Raw genomic sequence first — 16,549 nt, 5'->3', positions numbered from 1 at the left:
TGAGATGTTCTGTTACCTCAACTTTAGCAATTGAGCCTGGTTTCATCTTTCAGAATTGGGACATTATACAGGAGTAAATGAGATCGGGGTCTCAGCATTGCTATGTTTGCAAAAATTTTTAAGGAATTTACAGCTGAGCCATGGGAACTAATACTTGGGTGAAAGCATGGGGATGGGGTTGTGATGGAAATACCTTTCAGAAATAAAATTCAACATACATTAACCTTAGATATACTTTATATAGCATATAGAAGTTATAGATAGATATTACCATATATTTGTGTGTGTGTGTGTACATATATATTATTTAGACACATGATAGACATATATTTCAGAAGTAAAATCTACATTAACCTTAGAAATTCATATATTATCTAACTAATATTATATACATATTGCCTAATACATAGGTCACCCCATTATTATAGGTGTGTATGTTTTTATGTATGTGTGTACACACACATATAAATATAGGAGTAATATATGTATTAGGTATTATGCACATTAGTTACATAACTTAGAAGTTATACATATGTTCTAAGTCTAAGGTAGATTTTACTTCTGAAATATATGTCTATGAGATACAGAAGTATCTAGAAGTACTATATATAGTACACAGATATATAGTACAAATATAGAATACTTCAATATATGCACACAATATACATATAATACATAATACTTCTATATAGAGAGTACACACACAGATATGTATATCTATAGTTCTGCTGAATGCATAGGACTTTATTATGACTCCACTAGAACTACCACAAGAAAATACTGCATTTACCCAAAGCCAAGATGACTTAAAATTTAAAGTGATTGCCCAATAATTAGCTTTTATATATGGATAATTTATAAATATGTTATCATTTTCCATGTATAGAATTTAATTATTGGAGGGATGTCATAAAGTCATCCCCCCTCCACTGCTACAGTGGGAAAAGCAGCAGCAGGGGCAGACAGCTGATGGGGGCAGGCAGCCCCTTTTCCCCCACCCTCTGCCCTCTTACAATGCTTGCTCACTCACCTGTCCCCTGCAGCTTCAGGGCCAGAGTCAGAGCCGTGGAAGCCACCTGCTTCCTGCTCTGCCTTGTATTCAAATCAAATACAAGGGTTTTTTTCCCCCCCGTGCTGAATGAGGGGAAAAACCTCATCTTGGATTCAAGTAAATATGGAGGCATTTATCAATAGTTTGATTATAATTATATAAAATTATTCGGAACATTTTTTATATCTGAAATAATTTTAACTAGAGACAGTTAGCTTTAACTTCACACACATACATCACCTTTTTATTATGTCATTCCTGAAGAATATATATATTTTTGGAAACCACACATGAAAGAAAGAAGTAACATTAATCATTTCATGTTTAACCTCTACTATTGGATAACCTTATTGTTATTTTCACTTAGTACAGGAAAGATTTGCAAAAGCTCTCAATGGTCTTAAATGTCTTAGTCATGCTGGAACAATCTCTCCATGTAAGTTTATTCTAATGCTGCATTTCATAGATTTCATAGATTTTCAGGGTCGGAAGGGACATCAGAAGAACATTGAGTCCAACCCTTGGCCCTGGGCAGTAAAGAGCGCTGGGATCAGATGACCCCAGCCAGGTTTTTGTCCAGTCTCTTCTTAAAAAACCCCAAGGTAGGGGAGAGCACCAACACCCTTGGAAGCTCATTCCAGATTCTGGTGACCCTTACCGTAAAGAAGTTCTTCCTAATGTCTAGTCTAAATCTGCTCCCTGTCAGTTTATTCCTTAAAACAGAGGTGGCCAACCTGCAGCACAGGTGCCACAAGTGGCATGGGCAGGCTCTGCGTGGGTGTAAGATAGCAGACTGTGGAGGAGAAAGTAGAGCAGCTCAGGCAGACAGCAAAGGGCATAGAGCAGAAATCAGACTGGATGGGAGAAGGGGATCAGAGTGGCACTTTGGGAGGGACTACTTTATGGCATTCCTGCCAAAAATGTTGAATTCCTGCCATCCCCCCACAGTTTTAAAATATGTTGAATAACCTGTGAGTGGTCAGTATTTTGGGGATGAGTTTCAAGATGAAGGTTTCTAGTTAAATTACTTTGCTAAAAGCTGATAGTAACCAGAGTAATAAATATGCTTAGTCAACAGATGCACACATTATTAAAGTCTGTTGTAAGTCTGAACAACCTCAGCTCTCAAACTTCCTGGAAATTGAGAGCAATTGCAGCAATTCATAGGAGTAGAACCTAAAGAATAAAAAAACAGCAATGTAGCTGTGAGTGCAAAATGAACAGCAAGAAAAGAATAGCAACAGACATAGAGAAGATGTCTTGAAAGCTATTGAAAGATAAAAGTCCTCAGCTTCACCTTAAGTTTTCTGAGCTGAATTCTGACTCCAGGAATTTAAGAAACTGCTCTCTTCCAACAGGGTCCTTCAGTGCTTCATCCATGCCAAAACCCCATCGCTTTACTCTCTGCTGTCCTGGCTCTTTGCTGAGAGTGGAAGTGGAAGAGGGGAAAAAAAACCCAGTAACTAGTACTTCAGCATTGTATGTTTACATGAACTCCACAAGTCCAGCTTCATATTTCTCACCTTCCACATCATATGTGTGCTTGTGCACTGTTCAGAGGTTCACTATCATTCAACCAAGCACACTCCACACTTAATCAATGTAACCTAGGTGTATATGTATGCACATATGAAAAGGGGCAATCTCAACTAAGGACAGTTGTGATCCAAATCTAAAATGAGGCAGTTCTCCCTAGTTGAAGCCTGGAAATGGCAAGTATGGATTCTTCAGTCTTTCATACTTTCATGTTTCCTGCACCCCACTTTCAGTTGACCATGTCATGGGACCAGCAGCTGGGAACTTTTTTTCAAGTCCCCAAAACAAGTAAAAATTCTCCCTCCCTTCCCCTCTATGCTCAGTGGCACATCCCTTTTCCTTCCCATCCATGCCTCCTCAACCTCACTCACTGCTGCCACTGTTTTCAGGTTGTCCCAGGGATGAAGCTGGAGGCAGGGTAGGGGGTGGAGTGGGAGCTCCAGAACCAATCCAACTGGGCTCTACTAGGCATAGCGGCAGCAGCAGGTGGGTTCCTCCTTCCTGCCCAGTTTCCCCAGGTGTGGGGGAAGCACCTGATGCTGCTACTGTCTCTAAGCCAAGCCTGCCTCCATGTACAGTCTAGCTGGAGTGGAGGAGGGGTGGCTCTGGAGTCCCTTCCATCCCTGAGTCATCTGGGGATGGCAGAAGCGGCAGATATGAGGGGAGGGGATGGGAACAGAGGGGAGGGGAGGGGAGAGAAAGGAATGTGTCACTGAACACAGGGAAGGTGGGGGAGATTTTTACATGCTTGAGGAACTTTAAAAAAAAAAAATCTTCTGCTGATGTTCCTGTGTATAGTCTGCCTGCATGGTGTGCAAGGAAGGAGCAGGGGTGCAGCCACCCCTTCAGCACAGGTTTTTGCTCGTGCACGTCCCTTTATGAAATCCTTAATTTACCTACTATTACACTTGTGTGGGTTTTATCTAAACATAAAAGAAAACTACATACCTTGCTTCAAGTTCCCAGAAAGTAGTGTCATCTGATATCCAAGGGTTAGAAGGGTCAGTGGGCACAAGAAATGGATCGTATTCCAAATACTGCTCGGTGTAGGCTAATAGACTTGGAAAATAAAGCATCAGACATTATGTAGTTAATGAGTTTTATGATTAGGAATCTTATTCTTGAAAAGCAAAGCAAAGTGTCTCCTAGCTTGTCAAGCACTGAAAAAGAATAATTTTATTGCTAAAATTAGTAACATTCCTTTCATTCAGGAAACCTAAGTTAATAAGTAATAAGTTAAACACTCTATAGAAGACTGGTTGTCATCTTTGATTGTCAAAGCATTGGGGATGTGCAAAGCAGGCTGTATTCAATTCAGATTTGGTCAGATTCGGGGGACAGTGATTCAATTCATTGATTCAGATCACTGTCCCAATTCAATTTGGCCAAATCCAAATCTGAAGTTTCAATGCTGATTCAGAGAATCAGCGATTCGGCCATGGACACAGCTTTAAATGTTTTTTCTACATACTTTGAGGTATCAGGCATGGCTTGTGAATGCTGAGATGGTGGGGGGATGGAACATCCCACAGGAGTGTGGGGGGCCCGCTTCATGCTCAGCAGTGGACCCCCCCACTGCACCCCCACCAGCTCAGCTGCGGGGGGACCCCGGGTACTCCCATAGAACCAGGAGGCACCAGTCTCTGAGCTGGTCCCCACATAATCTGCAGCAGACCTGGAAGTGGACTGGATATGCTTCTCATCCACTTCTGGGTCCGTCGCCGAGCATGCTGGGGACCCCTCCCCGCACTTCTGTGGGACGCTCCATCTGCCTCACCATCTCAGTGTTCATGAGCTGCCTGGTACCTTGAGGTATGTAGAAAAAGATTTAAAGCTGTGTCTATGTCTGAATCATTGAATCTCTCTGAATCTTTTCAGAAGGTTCTGATCCAATTTGGAGAAATTAAAGGGTCTCCTGATTCGATTCCACTTTAGCTGGTGGAAGCATCTAAAAGAGAATATGTTTGCTCATTTGTGGCCAGTTGCAGAACAGAGAGAGAGGCCTGTACAAACTGATTTGATCCTGAGGACAATCATTGTTTTTGGTTCACCTGCAAATTATGTTTGAATTACCATCACATGCCATACCACAAGGGAACAGCTTAAAAAGAGACTGGGATGCTATTTTTCTCTTCTCTGGTCTAGAGAGAGAGGCTGGCCATTTACACATCTACCCCATCAGTCTGATATGAGCCTCATTCCTATTTAAGTGGGTTCGACTCTTGCTGTGGATGGACCGGCTGAGGAAAAGAAGCTCATTGAGAATATAGATATGAGGCAAGCTACAGCATCACTGCATGGGAGATTCAGAGACAGGTTCTTTAGGTACACAGGTTGTTTCAGTCTGGTTAATGTCTCATTAAAGTCTGTTTTAGGACTTAGATGGAACTAAGTCCTAGTCACTCTAATTAAAGTCTGTTTCACTTCCACAGATTTAGATGACCAATCTCCTGACCTTTAGAAAAAATATTCTTTATGAAACAGGGATAACTATGAACATGGGGCTTTATGGTTGCCTTATTTACCTATACAGACTCAGTGGCATTGCACATTCACATGAAGGCAGGGTAGAATGAGAGTATTCTGGAAAGTTAATGTTGGGGGAAAGATGGCAAACAATGGAAAAAAGAGTTAGTAGAGGGTGTGAGGCGTGGGGGTTCTTTTTGTTTTTCAGTCACTGGGGAGTAGGCATGGTGCAGGCTTGTTAAAATTTGTCAAAACCAGTCATATTCCCTAAACAGGACTCCCTAATAACTTTAACAAGGAGGATATATATTTGTGTGGGCACCTCTTTAGCAACAGAGATCAAATTAAGTATTTGCAAAACCAAAGATAAGTCCATATAACAAGGGTGCATCTATGCGAGATGCATTAATGCATATTAGCCTAATTTAATATGAATTACGAGCATGCGTCTACACATGCGTTCCCTTCATGTGCATTAAAAATGGTGAAATTAGGCTAATCATACCTAAATTTGATACCTGAAAATGCAGGTATCAAATTTAGGTATGATTAGTTAAAGCGCATTAAAGCACATGTGGACGTGACCCAACCCTAACTTTAGTGCCAGGTCTGCCCAGCCACTAGGGGCACATGGCAGTGCTGCAGGTACTTGGCATTAACTTTAGTGCCAAGTCCCTGACTGTTTAGATACCTACCAAAATCGCTTAATGCATATTAGCTTAATACACATAAAATTTAGTAACACTTAAGTGCACACACAGATGCTCTTCATAAGAAATCACTAAGCTCTGAAGCTTAGAGCTGCAAGTAGTGGATACATGTCCTGTACAGTATGGACACATGGTATTCATCTGCCCTTGGAATACTACAGCCTTTTCACCACTCTGATCTGGAAAAGCAGGTAATTATTTTCCTAGGATAGACAGTCAAGGAGTTTGTACAAAGCGATTTTAGCATCTTTCCTTCCCTGGCAATACATACGCACTTTTTTTCTTTTCAGCCTAAACTAGCAGGAATGGTATTTATTTGCACCATATTAGAAAATAAGATACATGTCATAACTGAAGAACTCACATTTAAAGAAAACTCTCTTCAGTGCTTTTCAATAATATCCTAGCTCCCCTGTCTCATTCTCCTGTTTGGTTTCTTTACATAAATTTTCTCCCTATGCTTCTTAGAGTACTTCAAAAATAGTGGATGTGACAACGTACTTACCTTTCTGCAACTTTTGACATTTTTAATCGATGCCTATCTAATTGTATTTGCCAATACTTAATCTGCAAGAAGAGAAAGCAAAATGTTATGAGTAATTCATGGCCTGGCTCTATTTTCAGGATTTTTGTTTTTATTAAATCTTAATTTATCCAAAGGTATAAAAAAAAGTATAGATGAACTATATTGACATTTCAATATTATATTTCTAGAGTAACTATAACTTTCTAGTAAATATAAATAATTATACAAAGCCAAAGAGGGACTGATCTAACATATTTTCCTCAGGGCTCATCAACAGAAAGCCAGTTAGCATTTTTAAAATTTCTTACAAAAAAAGCCATTAACTGCTCAGTCATGCATCTTCTACAAGTTCTATTGCTCTAGGAAAGATTAACAAAGCATTAATGGTACATATAGGTGTATATCCCACATATGCATACACCATGATGCAACTACGCCCTGAAACGTTAAATGAAAATGTTGAAAATAAGAGTGAGCAAGCTGCTTAGTGCTGAAAGGCTGATGGGTTTAATTATAGAAAGTACCCAATAAGTGGATTGTTGGTAAAGCTTAAACTGCTAATAAAGACTAAAAAATGTTAATGTTACTCCCATTAGTCTTAATATGGAAGCTAAGTGCATAAGTCCACCAATACTGAAAGAAGGGGAAAGAAAAAAAAGTCAGATTTTATTTCTTCTACATATTTACATGCTAAATAAATATCCTTGCAAGTTACGGTAACTTTTGAATCTAATTTCCATGTTTTAATGGGTTACTTAAAAGTGCATTTGTTTTCCAAACCTCTTGATGTAGTTCATCTTCTGTGGGTGGCTTAGCTTCTGGTATTGGTGTATGGGTAGGACTGTGACTTCGAATGTCATTTTGTAATCCATAGACAGACTACACAAAAACATGGAAAGACAGAAATTTGTTTTCAACGTGTGCTCTACTTGTGCCTATAGAAACTGTATATATACTTTTAACTCTGTTTCTTCAGAAGTTTTACATTAGTACTCAAGTATGTACACCACATACTGAAAAAAAAAAATCTGTATTTCAGTGTTGGGATAAGTATTAAAGGATTCTTATAAAAATGCACAATTTCATGGTGTCATAGGATGCTAAAACTACCATATTTTATGTTACTTAATTATTCTAGTAAAGTAGGAAGTGGAGATAACACAGGAAGGCAGCTATCTCAGTGGGTGGAAATGGCTGGCAGGAAGAGAAGGAACAGGAAATTGAGAGGTACACTGTCATGATTAATTATTATTTGTACAGCTTCCAAATGTATGGTGAATGTTTTATAGATGACTAATGTCTGAAAACTTTGATCAGTACACACAGAGCACTACTGAAAATGTCAACAAATCCAGACTTCCTTTTGATTCAGTCCTTTATATGGAATGTCACCATAAGCTAACTAAAAGGAGTAGTTTACATTAAATATGGGCTTAACCTGATATTGGCTGTCTTAGAGTTCCGGTGGATTGCTATACACTGTACTGTATCAGTCCAGGCCATTATAAATAGAGGTGATTTGTAAAATCTGGAATTTGATATGAATATCAACTTTTCAAATGTTTCAGTTGAGGAAAAGCTTTTACCTTAAACTAGATCCTTTTCCTTTCAGGGTTATTATTAACCCACTGTTGTTACTGGGGCTCTGACATATATATTACAAGCAAAAATTCTAAGCCATTTTCCTTTTTTCATAGAAAACATTATAATTTGGATAGTAAATATAAACTATGTGTGTTCAATCACTGAAAGCAACACATTTAACTTATTCTCTTCATATCTTTTAAGGTCTTGGGATAGTAGTTACATATTTTGGTTTAGAGAACTGAAACAAAAGTTGGAAAGTTGTTCTAAGGCTTTGTATGTGTGAACTGCATAAGATTCATATGTTCAGTCTCCTTAAATAGCCCACAAACAGTGCTATAATGCAATCTAAAGAAAACAATGCCTTATTTTTTTAATACATTTCCTGGTAATTTGTCATTTAAAGGCATGAAGAGGCAAGGAAATATTTTGATTTATCAGTACAATGCAAAGAAAAGGGGGCTTATATTTTCACTCATTAAAAGAACTGAAGAACATGTCAAATGATGAGATATACTGCTTTCTATCCAAACTCAGCATTTACCTTTCTTGTTTTGTGAGGATTTTTCATCCTTGAAGACTTTTTTATATCCACTTCAGTCGTATTTACGCAGCCGGGCTGAAAAAAAATGACATCTAAGACAAAAATTCATATTCATTTCATATAATTACTATGCCAAGAGATCATTATTTAGGTGTGGTATATATATTTTTAATATATCTATTAAGCAATAACATAGTTAATTGCACAATAAATATACACTGGCTACCAGTGCGAATTATCTATGACACCTTAAAAAGTTTTTGCTCAAAAAAGTGCAATGTCTTTATAGCTTGTTTCTATCCAACTTTAATTTGCACACGTAGGCAGTCCCCTGTGGCTGGGAGATCACAGCTGCTGTCTCATGTGTAGCCAGTGCTGAGAGTCCTGCAGCTGCAGGACCTTCAGCTTTGGCTGTGTGTATGATGCAGCTGGGACTGAGAATCCCTTCAGCTGTGGGACTCTCAGCTTGGGCACAGCTGAAGCTGAGAGTCCTGCTCTGATGTCTCAAACCTGGGGGCACATGGGGTGCCCCATGGCTGGAAGATCAGAGTGGCAGCGGTTCCCCAATCATGGAGGTGCATGGGGTGCCTCCATGCCTGGGAGCCCTGTCAGTAGAGGAGGCTCCCAGCTGTGGGACCTTCTTTTTGCAGGGGAGCCTGGGATTGGGTTCTTCTTGCACCAGCAGTAAGGTGCGATGGGATCTAAAGTGTAATCCCAAAATCATACCTGCTGCGATGCATTTGTGGCTTGGCAGGGGCATGATTTTATGAATCGCTCGTAAGATCTCATCATGCCTTTACTTTCATGTGTAGAGGGGGCCTTAAGGTAAGAAAACTGAGTTCAAAAACTGAAGCATAGATAATTAGATCATAATGTTATATGACAACATATGTTAAAACAAACCTTTGGATGTTGTAGTATAGATGCCTGTAGAGCAGGGGTGGGCAAAATGCGGCCCATGGGCTGGATGCGGCCTGCCAGGCCATTCCATCCGGCCCACAGCACCCCTAAAAAATTTAGAAAATTAATATTTATCTGCCCCTGGCTGCCTGTCATGTGGCCCTCAAAGGCTTGCCAAAGTTTAGTAAGCAGCCCTGCACCCAAATTAATTGCCCGCCTCTGCTCTAGAGACATATAAACTAGTTCTGCATACAGGGCCATGAGTATTGCTGTTTTATAGCCTGCCTTTAAACAGCAGGGGAAATGCTGACAGAACTGGATGTCTTTCCTAAAACAATGCCTTCAGAAAAAAATATATTGAAACCTGCCCTAAAGTCCTTTTTCAATGAGCAGTCTCCTGTCTCAGTTTACTAATCATCTGAGTTTTGAATACCATTTTGTTTGTCCTTTGCTTAGAGACCTATTCTTCTATTGCACCCAGGATGCCCTTTAAGTAAGTTTAATCTATTTCTGCACGTTGAAAGGGCCGTGAACAATATATAGACAAACACAAAAACTTTCTAAAAGGAGTTTACAACAGAGGCAGGCACTGGATCACTAAGATGATTGCGGATGTTTAACTTCAATGACACCAGAAAAATCATAACTAAGAAACAAATAATACGACTATCTTTGTTTCACAGAAAACTCCAAGCAGAGAAAATGTCTTGCTTGTTAAATTTAGAAATTAAGGACTTGTCTAGACTTAAAGACCCTCATTTGAGAGCCAATGAAATTATATCACAGAAGACAAAGCCACACAACTGAGAAAGGAAGGGAATCTCATCAGACAGTATAAAATATTTAATGGCTTACTGATTATAATTGTATTTAACTCCAGCACCTAATGAACACTTCTCAGAGAGCACATTTTTAAGTTTCAGAATCCCATTTAGATGTGAGGTGTACAAAAAGGCTCTGGCCTAACCACTGGGCAGTGCTCATATTTTAAGGTTAAGAAGAGCAAACAGACAACAAACAAATTAACCTAGTCTAAGTGGTACTTGAAAATGGAATTCACCCTTCCCTCTCTACTAATGTTGATCCATGTCTATATTTTAATGCTCTATTCTCTTGCAACCTTCACATTTACTTAAGGGTTGAAAAATAGTTGCTCCAGGCTAAGCCTGAAATGACATTTCTAAATTATAAATCCTTCCTAAGTATGAGTTTATACTGAAAGTGTCACACTGTTTTTAGTAGGCAAAACTAGAGCGCGGGATTTCTATTTATAAAGAAAGATACAGAATGAGAGGAGAAGGAAGTCAGCATACTGGGAAACATTAATCAACATGCTTCAAGGTATCCCTGAAATACATTGGGGTCAGGAAGCAGTGCAGTTTGCAGTATAAGACAAGTATTGGATGCTATAAAGTAGAATATATCACAATTAAATGCATTACAAGGAATAAAGCCTTCTTTTAAAACATTAAACACTAGCCAGGTATGGAGACAAGATAGAGGATTTGATGGACTCCTAAACTATTTTGGCACAGGAAGTTCTAGGAAGTATATACAGATCCTCTGTTGTTTTTTTCCTGAAATAATAAGTGGCAGCTGTTAAACACTATAATACCAAATGAAACACACAGAAAGAAAAGGTTTAATATAACAAACTCTTCACATCTGAAACAGGTATGAGCTTCAGTAACTGCTTTAAAACTAAATTGAAGTCCTTGTTAAAACATGTTCAGTGCATTTCTAAAATTTAATACTGATCTGATTTTATGGTTATATACTATGAGCATGGACCTATGCGTTTTGAAACATGGCACAAAATCAGTTAACCCAATGACTTCCATAGTGATAAGGGCAAAAGTAACCATCAGAAGGGTAAGAATAAAAATACCTAGGTATGAGAAAATATCTCTAGGACAGTATCTTAAGTACCCAAGAAAACAATACAATGGGTACCCATGAAGAGGCAAAAACTGTAGTCTTTTAACTCAGAACATCTTATAGGCCAAATACAGAAGTTCAAAAAACCTGAGGAATAAATGTAATGTATGCGGGTTTCTGTAAACAGCCTAAGTTAGATCAGGAGCAAACAGATCACATGTTCACCCTTTGGTGGTGAGGGCATGCAGGCTGCCTGCAGTGATTGAGGCCATGAGGTTGGGGGCATTCCCGCACAGCTTCCAGCATGCCCTGTGGGCTTCCAAGGCTGCCAGAGACTGCTGAGTGCAGCCAAGTGCTCAAGCCAGCCCTGACTGGCTGCTGGGCATGGAAAAACATGCCCTCAACCCTGCTTTCCCTAGCTGAGATGCTCAGTTCCCCCTCCTTCACCCTAGTACACTGGGACCCTGTAGCTATTAGCCTTAAAAGCCTTGCAATACCCCATTGTGCATGGCTCAGGGACCTGCCGGCAGTGGCCATGCAATGGAGGTCAAAGGCCCAGTCCCAGTGTTATGCCCCTGCCACCATGACCCACCAGAGGCTAGCCACCCACACTGGCTCCTGCTTGTGAGGGAGTCTACACTGGGGTCTGGGTGGCAGGATGCCTAGCTCTGCCCACTGAGCTGTAATATGTGGGAGCCAGGATGGCGATCTGTGGGGCTGTGCCTGAGCACAAGAGCATGGGGTCCCTGACTGGGTGTGCAGAAGCCAGGGCCAGTTCCATAGGGCTGTGCCTGAGCACAGAGGTTCTCCTGGGCTCAGTGTCATCTGTGTGTACATTGTGGGCTGCTTTCTGAGGGTGTGCAGGGGCACTGTCTGGGGACACAGGTGCCCAGATCCCAGGACTCCTTTGGGGGGCACAGAGAACTCTTTTCCCCACTGAGGCTGACAGATGGCAAGAGGCAGAAGATGGACCTGGGAGAGGGGCTCTGCTGGCTCAGATCTGGGAGAGCTCAGAAGCAGGGCCTGCTGGGCACTCAGCTGGAACAGCTGAATAAAGGTCAAGTGCTGGCATGCCTTCCTGAAAGGGGGCAGGGGTGGGGGCTGCAGGGGGCTGCAAACGAGACTGGGATGCTGGAGAAAAGCAATTTAAATTTAATTGATAGGGGATCTGGTATAGAAATTGGATTTACCAATCTAAATTGATTAGTTTTTAGTGAACATTGATCCAGGTCTATCTTAGACCAGGTTCTGCTATTTTTAGACCAGTAGATGTGTGTTGAACTTCTGTACGGTTACAGAATTAGATCAATTTCTGATCACTTAGTCCAGTATAATGCCTGTATCTAGCCATATATTACCATGACAACTGGTATTTCAACCATATGAAACTGCATGACAGACAATTTAAAATGAGGGCATAATTTTTTAGGGTAGTATATTGTACTATCAATTTATATAGAAGTAGTGTACCTATTCCAGAAATATAGATGCAGATGGAAGCAGAGAAAGTGTACAAACCACAATTTCTACATCTCTTTGAATGCAAGATGTCACCAGTGGGCATATAATATAATATAATATAATATTGGCAACATTCGTATTTTTTCATATACACACATGCAATTTGCAATTCAATCTCTATTTTCAAGTAGATTCACACAACCCAACATTGAAAAGAAAGAAAGATCACTCTCTCTCTCTCTCTCTATATATATATATATATACACATACACACACACACGTGTCATATATATGTATGTCTTACATATATATATCTTTCTTTCTTTTCACTGTTGGGTGATGTGGGCCTACTTGCAAATTGAGAAAACTACATAAAACTAATCTGCAAAGGCTTTGTTCTACAGACTATCAATTTTAGTTTAATCTCTACAGGTTTGCTCACAATTTGGTTCAAGTTTGTAGCAAGTTTCAGGATTCACCTGATATATGGAAAGCACTGCTTAGTTTCAAATTTCATTACAGGAATTTCCACAGCTATAATATATTGCCCCTGAAATCCCCTCTAGACATAAACAAAAATGCTCCAGTAGGATTGAGAGACACTAGTAAATGAAATTCAAGGCAGAAACTGAAGCTGTACAGAAGATTCCTTTTGTGCAAAGAGGCCAGAGTAGCAGCTGTGAAGTACACGGCAGAAGGAATAGCTGCTGAATGTTGGTGCAGGAAGATACCTGTCAGGAAGCTTCAGTACTAAGGTGAAGGCAGAAAAGAAAGATATCAGCACTCTGGCAGCCTGAAATGGAGGGAGGAATAACAGACAGTACTGCCTAGCAATTTCAACTTGTCCCTGCAAAGCCCTCAATTCTAGCCCAGTAGTTCACCCTTATTTCTTATCTATTCTGTATTTATTAAGAAAGTGTTGAATATAAAGTTAAGAGTGATATTTAATGCTCCTCTGGTCACTCCTGTTGACATCTGTCTTTACTTAGGAGTGATTATCAGACTTTTTGACTAGGGACAGAAGTTACATACAAACTGGTTTAACTGATCAGAAACTGGTTTAAACCTGTAACAGAATAGAAGTTCAGGCCACATAAACCAAATGGCTGAAACTGGTTTAGGATCAACCTGGTATCAGACTTATGTGATTTGGATCAAACTGATTTATGAAAATCCTGTCCCAGTCCCCTTCCTGGTTCAAATCCCTCTCAGTCTCCCACATGAACAACCGGTGTCTCTTGTGACTGGGGGACACCATGGCAGCAAGCGGGACCTGCCTGCAGCCACCAGCGGCCATGTCGGTGGTGGGGGTGGTGGTGACCACCCACAGAAGCTGGCAGTGGCAGGCAATCTCAGAGGAGGCACATGCTCCCCTGTGCCCTGCTACGTGTAGTCTGTGGTCCATCAGCATCCCATTATGCTTTACAGCCCTGGGCTGGGCTGAGCTGTCTGCTCTGAGTCTGCACTGCAAATCTTAGAGACCTCAGGGGCATCAGGAAAAGGAAGTGAACACACAGCCAGAGAGCTATTCTCTAGCACCCCCAGGCATCTGGCATGAACCACTTCAATCACATGGCTGCATTTCTTGAGTCAAAGTCTGGTTGCTTCTGTTTCAGTTTAAATTCTGAATCTTAGAGTAACCTGCAAAGACTGGATTGATTCAGCCTCAAGCTTTTTGACTGTCTATACCTAGACCTTATCAATGGCCACTTGTTGAAACCTGTTATGTCACCTATGGTTTTTCCTAGAATAACTGAAATTCTTTGTAGGAAGCTGGATACATTTTGATTTTATTCATGTGCCCTCATTAGCATACTACACATGTATCAGAATAGACTTAAAACCCTGTTGTGTCCCCTTGCGTGAGGTTTTTTTTATGGGACCACTGAACTTTTGTGAATGAGAGGCTCCTCAAACAGGTTTACCATTTAGCATGTAGTAAATCATTTGCATAGTAACATTGTTTTGAAGAGCTTCCAAACAGATTTCCTGGAAGATTTGAATGGTCTTCTCTTTGAGTGAGCTGTATTGCATATTTCCTACCTGGCAAGCATGCTGTCTGGAGAAAATTCTGCACTCAGGTAAACTTCAATAACCCTTCTGAAATCATGTAAGTGGAAGAAAATAACTGCAGACAGATCTTTGGCCTTGATCTATCTTCAAATACTGCTGCCAAGTTTTTGTGACAGATTTAAGAGCAAATTATCCCCTTTTATCTAACTTTTTATTTTTGCCCTATCTCAAGGTGCACAAGACATGAAACTGAGTAGGGCATCTTGATAGTAAAGGACCGAAGGGCTCATCCAAGGGAAAAAATATTTAAATGGATGCACTTATTCAAGTTAAAGACATTTTCCCCCAGTTATGCAAGACATGGATTTGGCTCCCTGAATTGGATGGATATTGGATAAACAGCTTAGATATAATGATTAATAAAAAATCTCATACTATTCTAATATAATAAAAGCCATAGTCTGTCTGTCTGTCTGTCCATAATGCTCTGGGCTAACTGTGCATGTGCCGCAGGGCAGGTGCCGATTGGCTGGGTGGCCTGGGCTGCACGGGCCCAAGTTTGAGCTGCTGCTAAAGAAGTTTGGTGGCATGGAGCAGCAGGGCTGCCACCCAGAACAGCCAGCAGGGAGGGGGAGGTGGTGGGCAGGGAGGGAAGAAAAGGAGGGGACTATTTGATGTCCTCATGATAACGCAATGTGAACCACCAGTCTCCTCGGGTCGCCTGTGGATGGAGGAGGGGAGGCAGGCTGATACGGGCCAGGCAGACACAGAGCAGCAGGGAAAGGGGTGGAGCAGGACCAGATGGGGGAGAGGGTGGGCATGGGCCCCATAGGTGGAGGGAGAAAAAAAATTGTGGGGGCTGAGATGCGTGTGTGTGCCCCATCCCGCAAAGCGGGAAAGTCTGTGGAGGGAGGGGGAAAGTGCAGCTAGGAGCAGGCAGGGATTGAAGCCTGCTGTGCCCATGTGGCAGCCCCTTCCCCTGCACCTGGGGCCATTGCCCGGTGCTGGCAGCCCACACAAAACTGCCATCCCCATCCCTACACTGGCCCTGGCTGCCTCCCTGGACCACCCAGGGGGGCCTGGAATTAAAGGCCAGAGCAGGGCCAGCCTCAGCTGCACTGCCAGGCGGAAGCCCCTGGGACCCCCACCCCGCTCCACACCGAGTTGTCCCCAGGCAGAGCCCCGCACAGGGGGGGCATGGTGCAAAGGCAGCTGCAGCTGGGGCTGGGCTCTGTCTGCTCCCTGCCTGCATGCCTCACTCCAGGTTTTGACAGCGGCACGGTGCCATGTGCATCCCTGCTGGGTGGGCTGGGCAGCAAGGCACATGGAGCCACACCATTGCCAAAGCAGCAGCAGTGAGGTATGCAGGGAAGGAGCAGGCAGAGCCTGACCCACCACTGCAGATGCCCTTGCCCCCGTGCATAGATCAGGGGTGATGTGCCCTCTTCCACCCTTGGCTTCCTGGCACCACACCTGTGCAGCAGCCACTGGATTGTGCTGGGCTCTTCCCAGGAACAACTGAGGGCAGGGCGGGCCAGTGGTGTAGCTGAGGCTGTTCCCACTCTGGCCCCTGGCTTTGGGCCCCCCTGGGCGTGCGGGGAGGCAGCCTGGGCCGGTGCAGGGCTAGAAGCAACAGTTTCACGGGCTCTTTGGGGGCAGGCAGTTGCACGGGCCCTGGGCCCTGGGCCCGGCTCTGCTCTGGTCCCAGACCACCTCCCCTGTAGACTTTTCTGCCTGGAGGGCAGGGGGTGGGAGGGGCACACATGCATGCACGCTCAGCCCTGCCAAAATTCTTTTTGTCCCTCTGTGTGCACATGCACACGTGCATGCATGTGTTAGAATTGCACAGCTTGCATCTTGCTCTTGATAAGAAAAGAACG

General features: G+C 42.1%; 1 protein-coding gene across 4 annotated transcripts in view; it reads right to left on the bottom strand.

Moving 5' to 3' along the window:
- Positions 1–16,549, bottom strand: part of RGS7 (regulator of G-protein signaling 7) — a 494,829-nt gene that overhangs the window by 41,562 nt on the left and 436,718 nt on the right. For all 4 annotated transcript variants that reach the window (XM_019549803.1, XM_019549804.1, XM_019549805.1 and 1 more), the window contains exons 10-14: positions 8,418–8,492; positions 7,070–7,168; positions 6,269–6,330; positions 3,536–3,646; positions 2,349–2,474 (exon numbers count right to left, since the gene is read on the bottom strand). In XM_019549803.1, the coding sequence (XP_019405348.1) occupies positions 2,349–2,474; positions 3,536–3,646; positions 6,269–6,330; positions 7,070–7,168; positions 8,418–8,492 (473 nt within the window). The remainder of the gene's footprint in view (positions 1–2,348; positions 2,475–3,535; positions 3,647–6,268; positions 6,331–7,069; positions 7,169–8,417; positions 8,493–16,549) is intronic.

Source organism: Crocodylus porosus, unplaced genomic scaffold (assembly GCF_001723895.1).
Source record: "Crocodylus porosus isolate Cpor-Errol unplaced genomic scaffold, CroPor_comp1, whole genome shotgun sequence".
NCBI lineage: Eukaryota > Metazoa > Chordata > Crocodylia > Crocodylidae > Crocodylus > Crocodylus porosus.
The sequence above is the reverse complement of the archived record's forward strand: the minus strand, read 5'-3'. Positions and strand labels throughout refer to the sequence as shown.